A 17,196-nucleotide genomic window follows, 5' to 3' on the forward strand; every position below is an offset into this window, starting at 1 on the left:
GACAGGTATAGACAAATACACAAATAAATATGCAGGTTTCCCCATAATATAAAATGTGAAGTATGAAAGAAAATATGTAGCACAAAATATCTCCTTTCTATATTTCCTTTAAATTAAGCAGAAATCCTACTGGGAGCCCCCTCTTCCAGACTGGTGGGACATTCAGTCTTGGTCTCTGCTGGGCTCCTATTACCCAGGTTATTCCAAGGACTCAGGATCTCCTGCAATAGCAGCCTGAGAAGCACGCTCTAGTCATGGGTCCTCTCTGGTACTGAGGCCACAGCCATTATCCCAACCACAGGACTTCCAGGTTTGGGCTCTAAGGGGCCATGCCTGATGCCCCAAGATTGCCAGGGGATAGGTGCCTGCTTCCCTGGTTGCAGGGCCTGAAGACTCTTCCCTTCCCCTGGCTTGGAGACCTCCCTGCTGGACCCAGCTGCCCTGAAAGCTCCCTCTCCCTTTCTCCTTGGGAACACTGGAAATGGACCCTCCCATGAGCTCAGGCTTTCTCAAAAAACAGGAAGAACCTTTGTCTTCCAAATCTCCAAGGCCCTAAAATGGTGAGCAGCTGGCTGCTATCAGCTTAGAATGGGCTGGACAGAAAACATCCCTATGCCTAAAATGCATGAGCCACATGCATTAACAACTCCTACTCTGCCACAGGCCAGTTGTGAGTCCTTGTGCAAGTGATTGAATGTCTCTACCATATAAATTCTTGTTTCCAGTCCTGATAAACTCAAACTTATTGTGGAATAAATATCTCTGTACTCTGGCCTCAGAAATGCAAGATGACTTCTCTTGTTAAGATGTCAATCAAGATGACTCTTACCTGGAATTGGAGAACTTTCAGGTCCAACAGAGATGATGACCTAGAAATCAATGTGGAGGATAAGCCCATATGTGCCCACAGGGAGAGGAGGGACCTGAGAGTCATAGCCATCTAGACTTTGGGTCCACCTGCTTCCCAGTCACCTCTCCTAGATGTCTCATGGGTATCTAGATGCAACACATCCCTGTATGCCCTCTTTGTCTTTGCCACAAATCTGTTCTTCCCCCTCAGACCCTCCCAAGGGCACCACTATCTACTCAGTCTCCTGGTCCTTGCCCATTTAATCCAGACAGTCCCCAAGACCAAGCCATCCTCCCTCTGAAACATGGCCGGTGTCCATTCTTCCCACTCTACTCCAGCCCAGACCACCAGCATCTTCCTTGCTGATTCTGCCCCAACCTCCTGTCTAACATCTGCCTGCCTACTTCTAGTCCATTCTTCTCCCAGTTTCCAGGTTTATCACTCTTTCTCATTTTTTTTTAAAGATTTTATTTTTAAGTAATCTCTACACCCAACATGGGGCTCAAATTTGTAACCCCGAGATCAAGAGTTGCACACTCTACTGACTAAGCCAGCCAGGCATCCCCTTTCTCTTTATTTGGTTAAAGTGTGTGGTAGTCTGAACAATGGCTTTTCAAAGATGTCCACATCCTAATCTCTGAAACCTATGAGTATGTTACCTTACAAAGCAAAAGGGACTTTGATCAAAATAAGGAGCTTGAAATGGCGGTGATTAGGGCACCTGGGTGTCTCAGTCCATTAAGCGTCTGACTCTTGATTTCAGAAGAGGTCATGGTTTCATGGTTCATGGGATCGAGCCCCGTGTCCGGTTCGGCACTCTCAGCACAAAGCCTGCTTGGGATTCTCTCTCTCCCTGTCTCTCTGCCCCTCCCCCCACTGGCTCTCTCCCTCCCTCCCCCTCTCTCCCTTTCTCTCTCTCTCAAAATAAATAAATTAATTTTTTAAAAAAAGAAATGAGGGAGATTATCCTGGATTATCAAGATAGGCTCAGTGTAATCACAGGGCCTTTATAAGAGGAAGGCCAAAGGGTCAGAATGGAAGAAGGTGACATGATGATGAAAGCAGAGGTCAAAGAGATATGACAACACTGCACTACTGGCTTTGAAGGTGGAGGAAGAAGCCATGAGCTGAGGAATGCAGGAGTCCTCTAGAAGATACAAAAGGCAAGGAAACTGATTTTTCCATAGAACCTCCAGAAGAAACCAGCCTGCTGACTCCTTGACTTTAGCCCCTTGAGACCCATTTCAAACTTCTAGAAATAGAAGATTAAAAATTCGTGTTGTTTTTAATGTGTGTTGTGGTAATAGGTTATTGCAGCAACAGGAAACTAATATAGTGGGTTTCAAGTAGGGTTAAACATACATACGTTAAACAAATTAAAGCTGGTTTTATCCGAAACAAAAATCCAGGTGACAGCTCAGATTCCCTCAATGTCTGTCCGAGTGATTCCAGGTCAGGCTGTCTGAGAAAAGGACTCCCTCTGGCCAAATCTACTTTTTAAAAGCACAGGTAGTTTGATCATGTTCTTCCTGAGTCTGTCAACATAGTGTGGTCCCCAGTCCAGAACCTGACACTGCCTAGGGCCTCACCTAGTAAAGAAGGCAACATGTTGCCTGCTCCCAGGGCCGGCACAGGGCAGAGAAATTTTCTCAACATGAAAACACCATCTTATCAGTTGCCTGTGTAAGACACTTCCAGGGCTCCCTTTTGCCTGTGGGAAGAACTTAAACACCAAAGCATGGCTTCCAAGGACCTGCTTGGCAGGCTTGTATCCACCTCCTCGTCCCTGCCCTCTCTGAGGATTATGCAGCTCCAGGAACCCACAGCATTTGCTGCCACCCCCAGGGCTTTTCCCACAGGGTTCCCTTTACTTGGAGTGTTGTTCCAGCTCCTCCTGCCCCCTTTGGCCAACTTCTATGAAACGTGAGGCACATTTTTCTGGGACAGAAGTCACCCCCTCAGGCAGGACTTGTTCCTGCCCAGAGCGGGTGCCCCTGACCCGCAAGGCAGGTCTGCCCAGGGTGGAAGAGCCCAGGCCAGGGGGAGAAGAGGCCCCACTGTGATATTAAGGGCTTGCACACATGTGTGTGGGGATTCCAAACTGGTTTACATGACTCCTAGAACCGTTGCCAGAAGAGACCTCTGGAGTGGGGAAAAAGCAGTTCACCTCGCCCTATGCTGAACCAGCACCCCAGCCTTAATTAGACCCATTGTATGCATGGGCTCCCTGACACTTGCCACTTGTCCCAGGGCAGATCAGTAGTTGCCAGGTTTCAATCCTAGCTCTGCCAGTCACCAGTTGAGCAAATTTCTCAATCTCTGTGGCTCTCAATTTGCTCCTTTGTGAAATGAGGGTAACAATAACTACTACATGAGGATGATGAGGGCTGAAAATGTGCTCAGACTCCTAAAGCACACAAGTTGGTAGTAGACATTGATACATATAATCTCGACCTTGTCTTTCCACCAGGAAATGATGCTATCCATTTTATCAACTAATGAAATTAAATTTTAATTGTGAAACTGGCCTGGGTGGGATGTGGTCAGCCACAGCTCTTGTTCTCTGGGTTCACTTTGTCTGGGTCACATTACCCTTTCCAATGGACACTTGGATGAGTTGGCCCATTCCACTTGGCTTGTCCCCATGGCCACCAGCATTTCTTGCCCTGGCAAGCTCAGTGGCCTCCTGACTGGTCTTTCTGCCTCTACTGTGGGTTCCCCACCCCCATCAGTCCATTCTCCTCACAGCTTGTGACTGTCAGAAAAAAAGGAAAAGAAAAGAAAAGAAAAAAAGTGCCTAGCTGATTATTTTACTTCCTGCTTACAATCCTCATGACTCTCCCTGCTCCCCAGGGAGCAATATTTCCATGTACCATGAAATTAGAATCTAAACCTCCTCCTTACAGCAACCTCCAAGACCTCCTGTGCCCCCTGGCTCCGGTTGACCTCTGTGGCCTCATGGCCTCCCTTTCCTCAAAGGACCAGGCTTGCTGTTATAGTAGGGCCTTTGCGCTGATGCTCTTGTTACCTGGAACATCACTTCTTTTGGGAAAGCTTTCTCTGGCCCTCAGAATAGAAGAGGCTGTTATTCCCATAGCACCATGGGACTCTGGCTTCTGCTATCAGTGGCTTCTTGATTGTGTAGTGATCTGATTAGGGACTGTCCCTCCAGCTGGCCAGAGAGACCACAAGGGGAGGAACAATGTTTATCTAGCTCACCATGGCTTCCCTAGCACAGAGTCTAGAACACAGTAAGCACTCAGTAGATGTTTGATGAAGGCAGGCAGGAGTTAGGAAGGAAGGAAGGAAGGAAGGAAGGAAGGAAGGAAGGAAACCATAGTGCTTCTTATAGGAGTTCTTTTGTGAAGCCTTTTGTAAAGTAAATGATACTTGTTGAATTATCTTTGGTGTAAAAATTGACTTTCCTGTATTAAGAGCCACATCCTTTCAACATAGTAAATCTATTTTTTTCCGTATCCCTTGCAAAGCCTTTTTTTTTTTTTTTTTTGCTACACTTAGGACATTTTCCTCCCATTAATTTTTCCTTGTTAAGTGGTTTTTATGACTACTTTGTGCTTTAAGAAAGAAGTACTGCTTGGTATTTAGAACATTCTCTCAGCTTCCTTGGTGAGAAGGTTTTGGCATCTTTCCCACTGTTGACTATAACCAGTGCAGCTTGGAACACGATGTCACCCCTCCAGAACACTCTCGGACCTAGATAAAACTTATTCTGTGTCTCTACTTGGGGACAAGGTGTTTGGAAACAGCACCTTATGCAACCGAGCCGCTGCAGGGCCGTCCCTTGGAGGCAAATGTAATAAAAATCATGGTGTGTGGAAAATGTGCCCACAGAGTCCTAGGAACTAAAGCTTTTAAAGCTTCTCTGCCAGTAATTCAGCTTTTATTTTATGTTTCTTGGAAAACTGAAGGCCTGTATTTACCACATGTGTTACCAAAGATGCAGGGGAGGGTGGGGTAGTGAAAGGTATCTTGGGCTGGTAAGAATGTCTATGGCTGCCTGGTCAAAGCTCTCCTCTTTACAGCTGACCTCCACTCGGCCCTGCCTGTGCTCCCCAGGGAGGGGTATTTCCATCCATCATGAAATCTATCTCTTTGCTCACTCACTTCTATGGGGAATGGTATATGCGAGAAAGTTGTTGGCTGTTGTTACTTTATTTCAGAAATGTGCAGGCCTGAGACACCTGAATTTTTCCTCGAATACTTGAAAGCAAATTATGTGCCGGAACCTCTCAGGCCTGTTCCCAGCGGAATTTCCTTTGAGTGTTCATATCTTGAAACCTTATGTAACCTGACACAATTATCTGAAAGGGCTCAGAATCTAAAAAAACAGCGTTCTGAGCTAGGAATGAAGTTTGGAGCTGGGAAAGAAGTGTTCTCCCCTGCCAGGGGACTGGGTCATACCTCACTATGACAATACCCAATTTACATTCCAAAGAAAAATGCTAAACCCCTGGCACTGTGATCAGTGGGTGTACTTGCTACATCCCTGAACAAGGAATCACTTAACGAGGTGCTCAAGGGACATGACAAAAGTCCTAGACCTGGCTGGTGGTTAAAAATATTTCGATAACCACCTTGAGCAACTGGTCTTCCCGGGATGGAAGCAAGAGTGGCTTGGGCCCTTTCAGGAGATAACTGCCTCCACTGACTCAAAAATCAGCCTATCTGGAGAGTTGGGGTCTCATGCCAGCGGTTAGCACTGCAAATGGAATATATGCGCTGGTCTGGAACCCATACTTTCACCAAGTGGTCGGTCAGGGTGATTCTGACTTTTGCCCAGCCCAAGACTCCACCCCTCCAGCCCAACCCCCAACTCTAGGGAGAAGGGGAGAGTGAGGACACAAACTCTAAATGCAGACCTAAAGTTGGGGCTCCACCAGGGGATGGCCCCGCATTCTCGAAAGCCCTTGACCCAAGAGCTTCTGTTCCCTCTCCTTTTGTTTCACTTTTAGAAATCCCAACCCTGCTCTCCATTTGCATACCAGCGGTGAGAGATCTCCAAGGAGAACAGGCACCACTCATAGGTGGTTGGCTTTTCAAGGAATTTGCTGGAGAAAATTGTAGGCAAGGCTGTGAACAAAACTCCCCTCCATCTGGTTTCAGTTTATTTAAAAAACAACACACACAGGCCTCCCCACCAGCAATCAGAAAACAGCCGCAGCTTCCCCCAGGGGGGTATTAGCCACCAGGGGTGGGGCTGAATTATATATATGCAAATAAATTAAACCAGCTAGCCAACAGCAACTAATTTTTGTATCTTTTGCAGTTGTTCTGCCAACAAACAAACAAACAAACAAACAAACAAAAAAGGGCCTAAATCAGGGGTGATAGAAGCTGTAAAGAAGCAAGTTTCAGAATTAGTTTTAACAACTTGCCTTAATTCTACCATTGGGAGACATGTTTCTAATACAAAAGCAAATAAAAAAAGGTTGTTAGTCTTCCACCTGGGTATTGCCAACCCCCTACGCTTAAGGCTAGGGGGGCAGTGTGACTGGATGGTTATGAGTATAGAGTTTGGATGGCTGTGTGACCTATGGCATGTCATTTAATCTCTCTGAGCTTGTTTCCTTATGTATGGGAAGGGGATAATGATAGTACCTGCTTCACAGGGATGATGTGAGCATAGTAAATAAAATAAAGGACAAGCAAACCAAACACAAGGACTGGCATACACAAACACACAGTAAATATGACAGAGGATTATGAATAACTCAAAGCCACACTGCAGGATCCAAGACAGCCAGTTTCACCTGGAGTCAGCCAAGCTGTCCTGGCAAATGTTCTCAAGTGGGGCTTGCCTTTCCTCCGGAGCTGGTCCAGAAAACCCTTCCGAGCACATTCTCTTAGTGTCTCCCAAACTCGAGGGCCCTAATCCCCAAATATCTTCCTTCAATCCTGGAGACAAAAGAAAAGAAGTTCAGAGGAGGTTGCATGACAGTCTGCAAATACAAGTGATGCCACTGGCTTCCCTGCCTCACCATTCCCCCTCCCCGGTAACCAAAGGGCCTGATTTCCAGTTGCACAGCCTAGATGGGGTACCTCTGAAGATAGGGGGATTTCACTTCATGCCTAGGGCATGCAGAGGTGAATCAGCAATCTCCTGAGCTCCCATGCCACGTGAGTGATGTGCTGGAGACCACAAGCATCCAGCTGTCTCTGGGCTTAGCCCTTGCAAGTCCATGAGCATCTTGGGCCCAGTTTGCCCCAAGCAGACCTCTGCTTCTGTCTCTTGTCTTGATGCAGCAATAGGACTCCCAGCCTCCACTCTTCCCCCATCCCCAAATCCATTTCCTGGCCAATTGGGACAGGGATCTCATTTGCTCAAGACCATTCCCAGCTCTCCTTTGCTCTCAGAATGAACTGTAAGAGGCCACATGTGGCAAACGTGGTCCTGAATTAGCACAGTTCTCAAGATCTGAGACTTTGGACTCAGGCTGAGTCTGAATCTAGGGACTGGTCTAAGATTCAAACTCAAGTGTACCTGAGTTTAAGACCTTGAACAATTTTCTGAGTGTCTGGAAGTCTCAATTTCCTTGAATATAAAAGAAAAATGATGATATCTACTACAAAGGGCTATTGTGAGGCCTCTGTACCCAACCTAGGGAGGCCAGTGCATGGAATGAAGACTCAGGATGAGGTAGGGAAGGAGTGGCTGCCAGAACTACAGAAGATGGTAACACCAGCTTTGGATAAAGGCCAAGTGTAAGGAGCCTACAGGTGTTCAGGGGAGGCATCCAGGGGTAGCTGGACACACAGGCCTGGAGTCATGAGCAAGAACTTGGCCAGAAAGGAGGGTGGGAGTCACTAGCATGTGAGTAGGAAGCTGAACTCATGGGGCAGGGATGGGGAGAACCTGAGCATGAGGTCTCCACAGCCAGAGGTTTATCCACAAGGAAGAGTAGCTCAAGAAAGAGACCAAGAAGGAGAGCCAGAGAGGTAGGAGGAAACCCAATAGCAGTGGTTTCATGGCTGCCAGAAGGAGAAAGGGCTTGGAGCAGTGAGGAATGACCAGCAGGGCAGAGGCTTCAAGGAAGCCAAGTTAACTAAAGTAGATGTGTATTTAAGGTTTTTGGGGACTAGGATGTCATTCTCTGGTGACCTTTGGCGAGGTTGGGAGGGGGAGATGATGCAGAGCTAGAGTAGGGGGTGGAGGCAGGGAGTGGAGATGGTGATTGTAGACTATTTTAGAGAAATGTAGCTGAGAAGAGGGCAGCACAAGAACAGTGCTGGAGGAAAGTGGTACCAGATTGAGGTGGAAGAAGTTCTCCATTGTGGCTCCCAGTGGGAGAGGCCAGTGGTTGTTATGACACCCAGGGGACCCAGCACAGGGCCTAGCACACAGTAGAAACTCAATAAAAGTTTGTTATCTTTGAGGATGGGGAGGGATGGGGTCTGGGGCCCGGTGGGGGTACTGGCCGCTGGCAGGGAGAGGGGCTCCACCACCCTTGTGCTGGGAGGATGGTGGTGCAGCGCCAGGAGGGAGCAGTGCACTAGGCAGGGCCTCCTTGGGACTTTGCTGCCTCTGAGCTGCACCACCGAGGGAGGAAGAGGTAACAATGGAGTCTTGGCTCCAGGAGCTCCAGTGTGATCAGGGGACAGAGACTGAACTCTGGTGACTGCTGCTCGGCACCGGGCACCAGCTTCTGTTCCTCCCATCCTCAGATCCAGCAGTCACCTTCACTCTATCACCCTCAGAGCCGTGCCCTCCTGGAAAAGCCAGCAGATGGTGCCGGTGAGCTGCCAGACTCAGCTTGAGACGACTGGAGCTAGCCTGCCAGCCACCCCCCTCCCTAACCCCTGACCCTCTAGCGCCAGGGGCAATCTAAGGGTTTGGCTCACCAGGTTTCTGACCAAGGTGGGGGGAGGGAGGCATCAGACTCGGGACTAAGAGAGACTATGGGCTAAGGGCTTAGGGGTGGGGTGGCTCAGGGGCTCTGAACTTCTGGTTGCCCTTCATTCCTCTGCCCCTGCCAGGCCCTGCCTTATCTGCTGGGACTCCTGCCCTCTGCCCCCCCCCCCCACTTCCCTTCTCTTCCCTGGAGGCCCCTACCAGCCCAGACTCCTGGTTCTGGCAGAAGCTGGTTCTCTGCCCCTGGGCAGGCACAAGCTGGCACTAGGCCTCAGACAGGGTTGGGCCAGCCCCTCCCAGTCATGACTGCCTGAACCACCTTCTTTCTACTTCTAGAATGTCTCTGCCTGATGAGGGGTAAGGGTTCAGCTGCTGAGGAGGCCGCAGGGGGCTGCACCATAGATCCTAGGAAGGAAGCCTGGCCTTGGAAGTAGGATGAATTGGGATGGGGTGGATGGGCACATATAAAAGCATGGCAGATCATTCTGTTCCAAAAGACCCAAATCACATAAGACTAATGGGTCTGTCCAAGGTGGCAGAGCATCCCAGAAGATAAACCGGAAACACCCTCTCCCCATCCCAGTCATCCTGTACCATGCAGCCGAAGGCAATTCCCTTATACCCCCTCTCAGCAAGTCTTTCTCCTCATCATAGCCTTCCCAGTGAGCCAGAATCCTTCATGTTTCCTTCCCAGGACAGTGTAGGATCCTGCTTTTCAGTCTCTGTTCTCACCTTGCTGTCCCACTTCCACTTCCCCTACTTTCAATTCCTCTTTGGGCAAGTGCTGGTACTACCTGCATGGGCTTAACCTTGAAGACTGCCTGGGACCCCCTGCCCCATCTCCTCCTCTACACCCCCTCCCCAGCTCCAAAGGGAAGCCCTTAATTTGAAAAACTATAACCAGACTTTCAGTAGAGTGCCAGAGTTGTGTGTGTGTGTGGTAGAGGGTGGGGGGGAGGGGTTGTCCCACGAATCCACAGTCTACAGATCAGGTCAGGAAGCCAGGCCAAGGATGCTGTGTCTACCTGTGAGCCTGGGCCATAGATTCGGGACAATAGGAGTCAGCACGTTTTGGAAAAGGAATGTTTCCCTGACTTTCCAAAGGATGACCCAGACGGAGGGAGAGTCACCAGAAGCATACACAACACACACAAATGTACTCACATGCACATACAGGGTCATGGCACGGGCCATGAACACAAGTGTACACAAATACAGGCACACAAGGTCATGTACTCAAGATAGGCACATCCTCTCCAGGCAAGTCCTGCCTCCTAGGGCCAGGGCTAGCCTGCCATCTGTGCTTATAAGAGGGCACAGAAGTGGCTCTGGGCAATCGAGTCCTCCACCCAGAGCCTCTCAAGTGGCTCCCAGCCCCCTCCCTAAGACCCCCCTGGCCCACCAGGGAGCCACACCTGGGTGGCAGAGAGGGTTTTGGAGGAGGCATTGCCTCAAAGCCCTGGCATAGAGCCTGAGCACCTAAGATAGAGAATGGGCACAGGGCTGGGGGATCCATGACCTCCCAGGACCTAGTGCAGGCATAGATGAGGCACTGGGCAAAGTCCAAAGGCCCACAGGAAGCAGGGACTCCTTCTGCCATGGGCTGCACCTACTGCCCTCAGAATAGGGCCTGGGAGCCAGGTGCTGGCACCAACTCCTAGTGCCTGGCAGAGCCCTAGCATGGATGCCAAACACAGGGTGCCAGACACGGGGGTGGGCAGGATGGGGGGCCGCTGGGCCACACACAAACACAGATCTTCATACATACAGGTAGGGAAATGCACCCACATTCACAGCACTTACTTTATAACCTGGGGAATCATGGGAGTAGGGCAGGGGATTACCTTGTCCTAGAGGCTGCCCTTACTGACTCCCCAGGTGTCCCCATTGGCCTGGTCCTAGAAGTACCAGTCAGAGGGTGGGCTGGAGGTAATGCGAAGCCTAGACACTTTCTGTGAGCCCCAGCCCCCGCAACACACACACAAACGCACACACACCTGCACTCCCACACACGTACACTTGTGTGGCAGGAGGAGGCGGGGTTGGTGCATCCCCAGGACTGGGCCCTGAAGGAAAGGGGGAAGGCGAGGCAGAGACTCCCTAGAACCCGGGCAGTCATCTTGCTCCCTCCAGCCCCCGCAGCAAGCCGGTTTTGTGGCCGCCGGCAGCTTAGGTGTGAGCGCGCGTCAGGGCGTGTGTGTGCGCGTGGGACCTGCGGCCGCGCATGGCGTGGGAGTGCGGCGCGTGTGCCCGCGGCGGCTGCGGCGGCCGGGTAAGGGCGGGCTGTTTCCCCGCGGGGTTCCGGCAGGCCCGGAGGTCGCGGCGGTGCTGTCAGTGTGAGAAGCTGAGGGAAGTTGTGCGTGTCCTCAGGTGTCCTGAGCAAGTGTGAACTGGGTGTGCTCACCTGGGAGCGGCGGCTCAACTGCTCTCGCAGCGTGGGGGGTGGGGGTGGGCGCAGGGGTGAGCAGATGCAAAGCACTAGGGCTACACAGACTGGCCTGGTTCCCGGCACGGTCCGCTGCAAGGCGGCTCCCTCTCTAGCAGCAACTTCGGGACTTTGTTCCGGCTTCTTAGAAAGCAGATCTGGCCGCGAGGGCGGGGCGGAGCGGGGGAGGGGGGGCACCTGCCCGGAGGAGGGTGCGGGGTGCGAACTGGAGGGAAGCCCCGCCCCTGCCCCGCCTCCGCCCCGCCCTCTCCCCGCCCCCGGGGCTCTTTATAAGCTCGGCCCGAGGGCGAACAGAGAAAGCGAGTATCCCTTCCGCCCCTGGCTGGTGTCCTCCTGCACCGCGCGCCCCTCGCTCCGGCCTCAAGTCCCTTTCCCTGCTCCCCAGCCCGGCCCCCGCCCCGCCCCGGCCCAGCCCAGCCCGGCCCGGCCGCCATGGAGCGCTGGCCTTGGCCGTCGGGCGGCGCCTGGCTGCTCGTGGCGGCCCGTGCGCTGCTGCAGCTGCTGCGCGCAGACCTGCGTCTGGGCCGCCCGCTGCTGGCGGCGCTGGCGCTGCTGGCTGCGCTCGACTGGCTGTGCCAGCGCCTGCTGCCCCCGCCGGCCGCACTCGCCGTGCTGGCCGCCACCGGCTGGATCGCGTTGTCCCGCCTGGCGCGCCCTCCGCGCCTGCCGGTGGCCACTCGCGCGGTGCTCATCACCGGTGAGTGCGCGGAGCGCGGGGACTCCAGGCTCGAGGGCGGGACCAGACACCCAGAGGGCTCCCCTCTAGCGCGCCAAGGCAAGCCGGGACCCCCAGCACAGGAATGGGAGTGTCGTTCTCCCCTGGGTGCCGGGAGCGAGCCAAGTAGGAAGCGCAAGGCACCTCCTTAAATCCGGGTTAACTACCTGCCGCTGTGGAGTGTTGGAGGGAAAATGAGGCCGGGAGTGGGCAGGTGCGCAGGAACAACTGCTGGCTGAGAAAGGTGGAACCTCCCGGATTCTGAGGTTTATGCTATGCCCCTCCCCAAGAGAGCAGTCTTGGGGCAGGGGGCAGTGCTCTGAAGGACTGAAGAGGATGGTCACCCCTTGAATTCTGCCTAACATGCCCACGTGGGACGCCTCATCTCCTCTTCCCCAGGGCCAGAGGAAGGCGCTTAGATGGGGAGTTGGGGCACCCACTCCCCCTTCCCCGCCCCGTGTGCTGGGGTCCTTGGAATCCATAAAAGCTTGAGGTCACCATAAGAGGCAGCTGGGCATTCAGCTGCCTCTTAGAATGTGCCACCCACCCCCAAACTGCTGAGGTAGCCTTCCAGATCTGCAGCCAGCACACACAACGCCACATTCCTCCTGGTCTTCAGTGCCCAGGAAGGAGGCCGTGGAGAGCTGTACTCAGGTGCCTCTGGTTGCCTGGCAGAGTTCCCTTTGTCTGGAGCAGGGAATAAATCTGTCACCAGAAGGGAGGGGGGCGCACTGAGGCCCAGCCGGAAGCGGGGAGGGAGAGAAAGGCCAGGGGGCACTGGCTCCATTGTATGTGTGGGGGGAGGGGCAGCCTGGTCTCTCCCCCCCAACCCCCATGGCTTTGGACAGGTTCTCAGAGCTCTGCCCTCACCACCAGAGTGGCTTCCCAGAGGTCTTGGTCCATTAGGGGGCCCTGCATGATCAGATGGACAGACCTGGGAGAACTTCTCAGAGGAGGCCATCCTTGAGCTGGGCCTGGGATGATGAATCAAGATAGGTGAAGTGTGGAAGGCGTTTCAGATCAAAGTGTGGATGTGGGACAAAGGCTTGAGGCAACAATGAGAGTGGCCTGGGTAGGGGACAGTCAGTAACCAGCCTGGCTGCTGAGATGTGGTGTGATGTGAGGTTGTTTCCTCAAAAGGGGCCTTGAATGCCAGGCAAGAAGGTTGACTGTTGAGGTGCGGTGGGAACACCGGTGGCACTAGGGCTTTGGGTTTCAGCAAGAGGGTGGAGTTAGAGCAGGGGTCAGGTTTGATGAGTGGAACCTGAATTCAGAGTATAGTGTGAAGTTTTAGGGGATTGAGGAAGGAAAGATACAGTGGCCCTCCTGGTCTGAAGCAGGAACTAGATTGTGAGCTCTGCTCCCAGGGACTGGGCAGCTCCCCTCCTGCCATCTAATTTGTGAGTTGCCTCAACAGTATCTGGGCCATCTGCTTGTAGTAGTGACTCAGTGGGCAGTCTTTCCTGAGATCTCCCCTCAGGCCTTCATGCTGCTGCTGTTACTTCTCCTTGCCTTGAGCTGGACAGTGAGGGAAGAGGAGGGATGCCTTCTGAGGCTTGGGCTCCCCCATAGCTGGTTGTAAAGCCCTGCAATGGGGGGTTGTAAAGCCCTGCAAAGAGTCCTGCCCAACCCACTCCTGCTAAGCATCAGGAGTAGACCAGCAAGCTTCCCGATGTCCAAACACTCTGCAGTTTCCTCTCTCACTACCTGACTGCAAGACAAATAAGTGACTAGGCCCTGCCTCACCTGCTAAGAACAGTGTCTTCAGCCTGCCAGAGCTGCTACCCACCCCTCCTTGAGAATACCCCTGAGAACCACAGCCCAAGGCTACATCCAGAGCTCAGCCCTGGAGTCAGAGTTTGGGCTGAGTGGCTGGGTGCCATGTGTGCACATCTGCTCATGGATGGTGGCTGGGGGTCTCCTGGGCGTGAACCCCTGTGTGAATATGCAGGCAGTTTGGAAGTATATGTACAGGTATCTGTGTGCAGATAAACAAGAGGGTGTGCGAGGCATGGGTGACGGTTGGGACTGTAGAGCTGAGGCTCTGGGAGGCCTCAGTTTCCCAGTGAAGGGCCCTCCAGAGTAGGGAGCTTAGGCAGGTGGACACACATGTGCTCACTGGCCTCCCCCAGCCAGGCTTGCCCTGGAAGGACTTGTCAGCCCAGCCCAGCCCAGACCGGACTGCCTTAGTCTGCAGGCCCCCAGCCACACAAAGCCTAGTTCACAGCCCCTGTCCCAGCTTTGTTCTCTGCCTCAGCAGAGGGGGCGGGGCTGAGGTGGGGAGGAGCTGCAGAGCCTGTCCAGAAGTGAGTGGGACCACCAGGGAGGCAGGCTCCAGAGAGCCTCCTCTCACTGGCCTCCCCCTCCCCTTGCCACCCTCAGAGCCAGGATCTGGATGGGAACAATCAAGGAAGCAGGGTCTTATCAGACCCCCACTCTGGCTCTGCCTGGTGGTTCCACTCTCCACATACCAAACACAGGAAATTAAGTCTCCAAGAGTGGTAACTGACCTCAGGTCACACTTGTTGGGTGTGGGAAGAGATTCAAATGCAGGTCTGTTCTCTTCTCCATCCATCATCTTCCCTGTCCTGGGGGCAAGTGGTCTGGGGCTCAGAGAATGCCCCACTGTTGCCACTGATTGGAATTCCAAGAGTGGGGGTCAGTGGTGAGGTAGGTATGGGCCTCCAGCTTGCCTAGAGCCTGGAACAATAGTAGGGTGCTGGTGGGGAAGGGAGGTGGGGCTCAGGTTATGATGATGGGAGCAGAGGGCTTGGGGCTTCATCCCAATGGTTGTGGGGGCCTTGGAAAGGCTTTCAGCCGCAGAGTGATATTGTCAGTTTTGGAAACATCCTTCTGGCTGCTGAGGTAAGAGAATGGATTCAAGGGGGCAAGATGGGACAGGACCAAAGAGGGGGCTGCTTCCTAGTCCAGGTAAGAGGAAGAAGCCCGGGCAAGGGCAGCGAGGCTGAGCAGTAATACTGCACAGGCAAGCTTAGACCTGATAGCAAAGCAGGCAGGACCCCAGGACTGGTACTGGGTCTCAGGCTGACCTCCAGTAGAGTCCTGATCTTACTCTCTGCTGGCTGAATGACTTTAGGAAGCAACTTAGCATTCGTAGGTCTCAGTGTCCTCATCTATAAAGTGGGAATCATTAAGCCATGTTTGGAGTAGCTCTGGGGAGTCAGGGAGGTGACAGCTGTAAGAGTGCTCAGCCAGAGGGGCAAAGCCTACAGAGATGGACCTGGGATGGGAGGGAAGGCTGCTGAAGACTGGGTATCCAGAGGCCTGGATCCTGTATGGACCCTGATGATCCTAGAGTTGTCTCAGGCTGGACTGGGCCACAGTGGGAGTTCACTGGCTGCCCTGCCCTGGCCAGGCTGTGACTCTGGTTTTGGCAAGGAGACGGCAAAGAAGCTAGACGCTATGGGCTTCACGGTGCTGGCCACCGTGTTGGAGTTGGATGGCCCGGGTGCCCTAGAGCTGCGTGCCTGCTGTTCCCCTCGCCTAAGGCTGCTGCAGCTGGACCTGACCAAGCCAGCAGACATCAGCCGAGCACTGGAGTTCACAAAGGCCCACACCACCAGCACAGGTCAGTGGGCCTAGATCCCCCAGGAGAGGGTGTGCTTGAGTGGGTGTGGATGGGCGGAGGTTTGCTGCTGGGCAGACTCAACTCTGAGCTTCCTTTCTTTGTCCCCCTTCTCCGTGCCCTCAGGCTTGTGGGGCTTGGTCAACAATGCAGGCCACAACAATGTAGTGGCCGATGTGGAGCTGTCTCCAGTGGCCACATTCCGCAGCTGCATGGAGGTGAATTTCTTTGGTGCGCTTGAACTAACCAAGGGCCTGTTGCCACTGCTGCGCCGTTCTAGGGGTCGCATCGTGACTGTGGGCAGCCCAGCAGGTGAGTGCCCTTCCCTACTGGAGTAGAAAAGGTGCTGCTGCAGAGCAGGGAGGGTTGCTGGAGCCCCTGGTCCATGCTGAGCTGCCTCCCTCCCAATCCATCCCCAGGAGACATGCCATACCCATGCTTGGCGGCCTATGGGACCTCCAAAGCGGCCATGGCACTGCTCATGGACACATTCAGCTGTGAACTTCTGCCCTGGGGGGTCAAGGTCAGCATCATCCAGCCTGGCTGCTTCAAGACAGGTGGGCATCGGGTGTGGGTGTGTTCATATCTAGGGTGGAGTCAGGTCTAAGGAATGGGCCTGGCTCTGTCTGGAGGCAAGGATCGGTTTTGAGGTAGACTGACCTGAGTCTGGCTTTGGCTTCCCTAAGTGAACCCACCCTGACCTTGTGGCTCCTTCCTCAGAGTCTGTGCAGAATGTGGGCCAGTGGGAGCAGCGTAAACAGCTGCTGCTGGCCAGCCTGCCCCGAGAGCTGCTCCAGGCCTACGGTGAGGACTACATCGAGCACTTACATGGGCAGTTCCTGCATTCGCTGCGCCTGGCGCTGCCAGACCTCAGCCCAGTTGTAGATGCCATCACCGACGCACTGCTGGCAGCTCAGCCACGCCGACGCTATTACCCAGGCCGTGGCCTGGGGCTCATGTACTTCATCCACTACTACCTGCCTGAGGGCCTGCGGCGCCGCTTCCTGCAGACCTTCTTCATCAATCACTGTCTGCCAAGAGCACTGCGGCCTGGCCAGCTTGGCTCTACCCCAGCCCAGGATGCAGCCCTGGACCCAGACCCAAACCCAGGCTCTTCCCCCATGACAGCCCAATGAGCAGTGCACACAGATGGCCTAGCTGCTCTAGCAGACAAGGTCCCATGAGCCCTTGGCCCTCCCCTGGGCCATTGTGACCCCCCCAAGTCTGCCCTAGAGCCTGGCCTAAAGGACCCCAGCCCTACCCACTCAGTCATTGCCCCAGGCCAGGCCTGGTGAAGCTGAGACTTCCCAGTGAACCTCCAGGCCTCTCTTCTGCTTCATGAGCCCACACAGACCCTCCTGGACACAAGGCTCCACCCTGTAGCTTGGAGAACCCAACTGGATGGGGAGTTTTGTGCAAGACTTAGCTGTAGCCTCTGACAGGATTCCGCAGACAGTGCCTCTGCAAACTAAGGAGTCACTGGGTGGGGTGGGGACCACCCTCAGGATTTTTTCAAGGCACCAGTGCCTCAGTGCTGCGATTCAAAGGGTAAATCCTGTTTCTTGACTGGCTCAAGAATTAGGGTCCCGACCACCCACCCCAAACCCCCCTAGCCATAGGAGGTTCCATACCCTACTTGCCTGATTGCCACCTTTTAAATAAAGACAAATTTTTATTTCTCCTAGAATGGGGGAGATGCTGTGTTTGGAGGGTGTGACTGTCTGAGTGC

The 17,196-nt window shown here is 53.6% G+C and overlaps 1 protein-coding gene across 1 annotated transcript; it reads left to right on the forward strand.

The window, feature by feature from the left end:
- The first annotated feature begins 11,455 nt into the window (after positions 1–11,455).
- On the forward strand, positions 11,456–17,151 carry HSD11B2 (hydroxysteroid 11-beta dehydrogenase 2). The gene is made up of 5 exons (XM_045443146.1): positions 11,456–11,863; positions 15,258–15,470; positions 15,594–15,779; positions 15,887–16,024; positions 16,188–17,151. The coding sequence occupies exons 1-5, from the start codon at positions 11,599–11,601 to the stop codon at positions 16,601–16,603; spliced, it is 1,218 nt and encodes a 405-aa protein (XP_045299102.1). The 5' UTR covers positions 11,456–11,598; the 3' UTR covers positions 16,604–17,151.
- Positions 17,152–17,196: the final 45 nt, after the last annotated feature.

Source organism: Leopardus geoffroyi, chromosome E2, assembly GCF_018350155.1.
Source record: "Leopardus geoffroyi isolate Oge1 chromosome E2, O.geoffroyi_Oge1_pat1.0, whole genome shotgun sequence".
Taxonomy (NCBI): Eukaryota; Metazoa; Chordata; class Mammalia; order Carnivora; family Felidae; genus Leopardus; species Leopardus geoffroyi.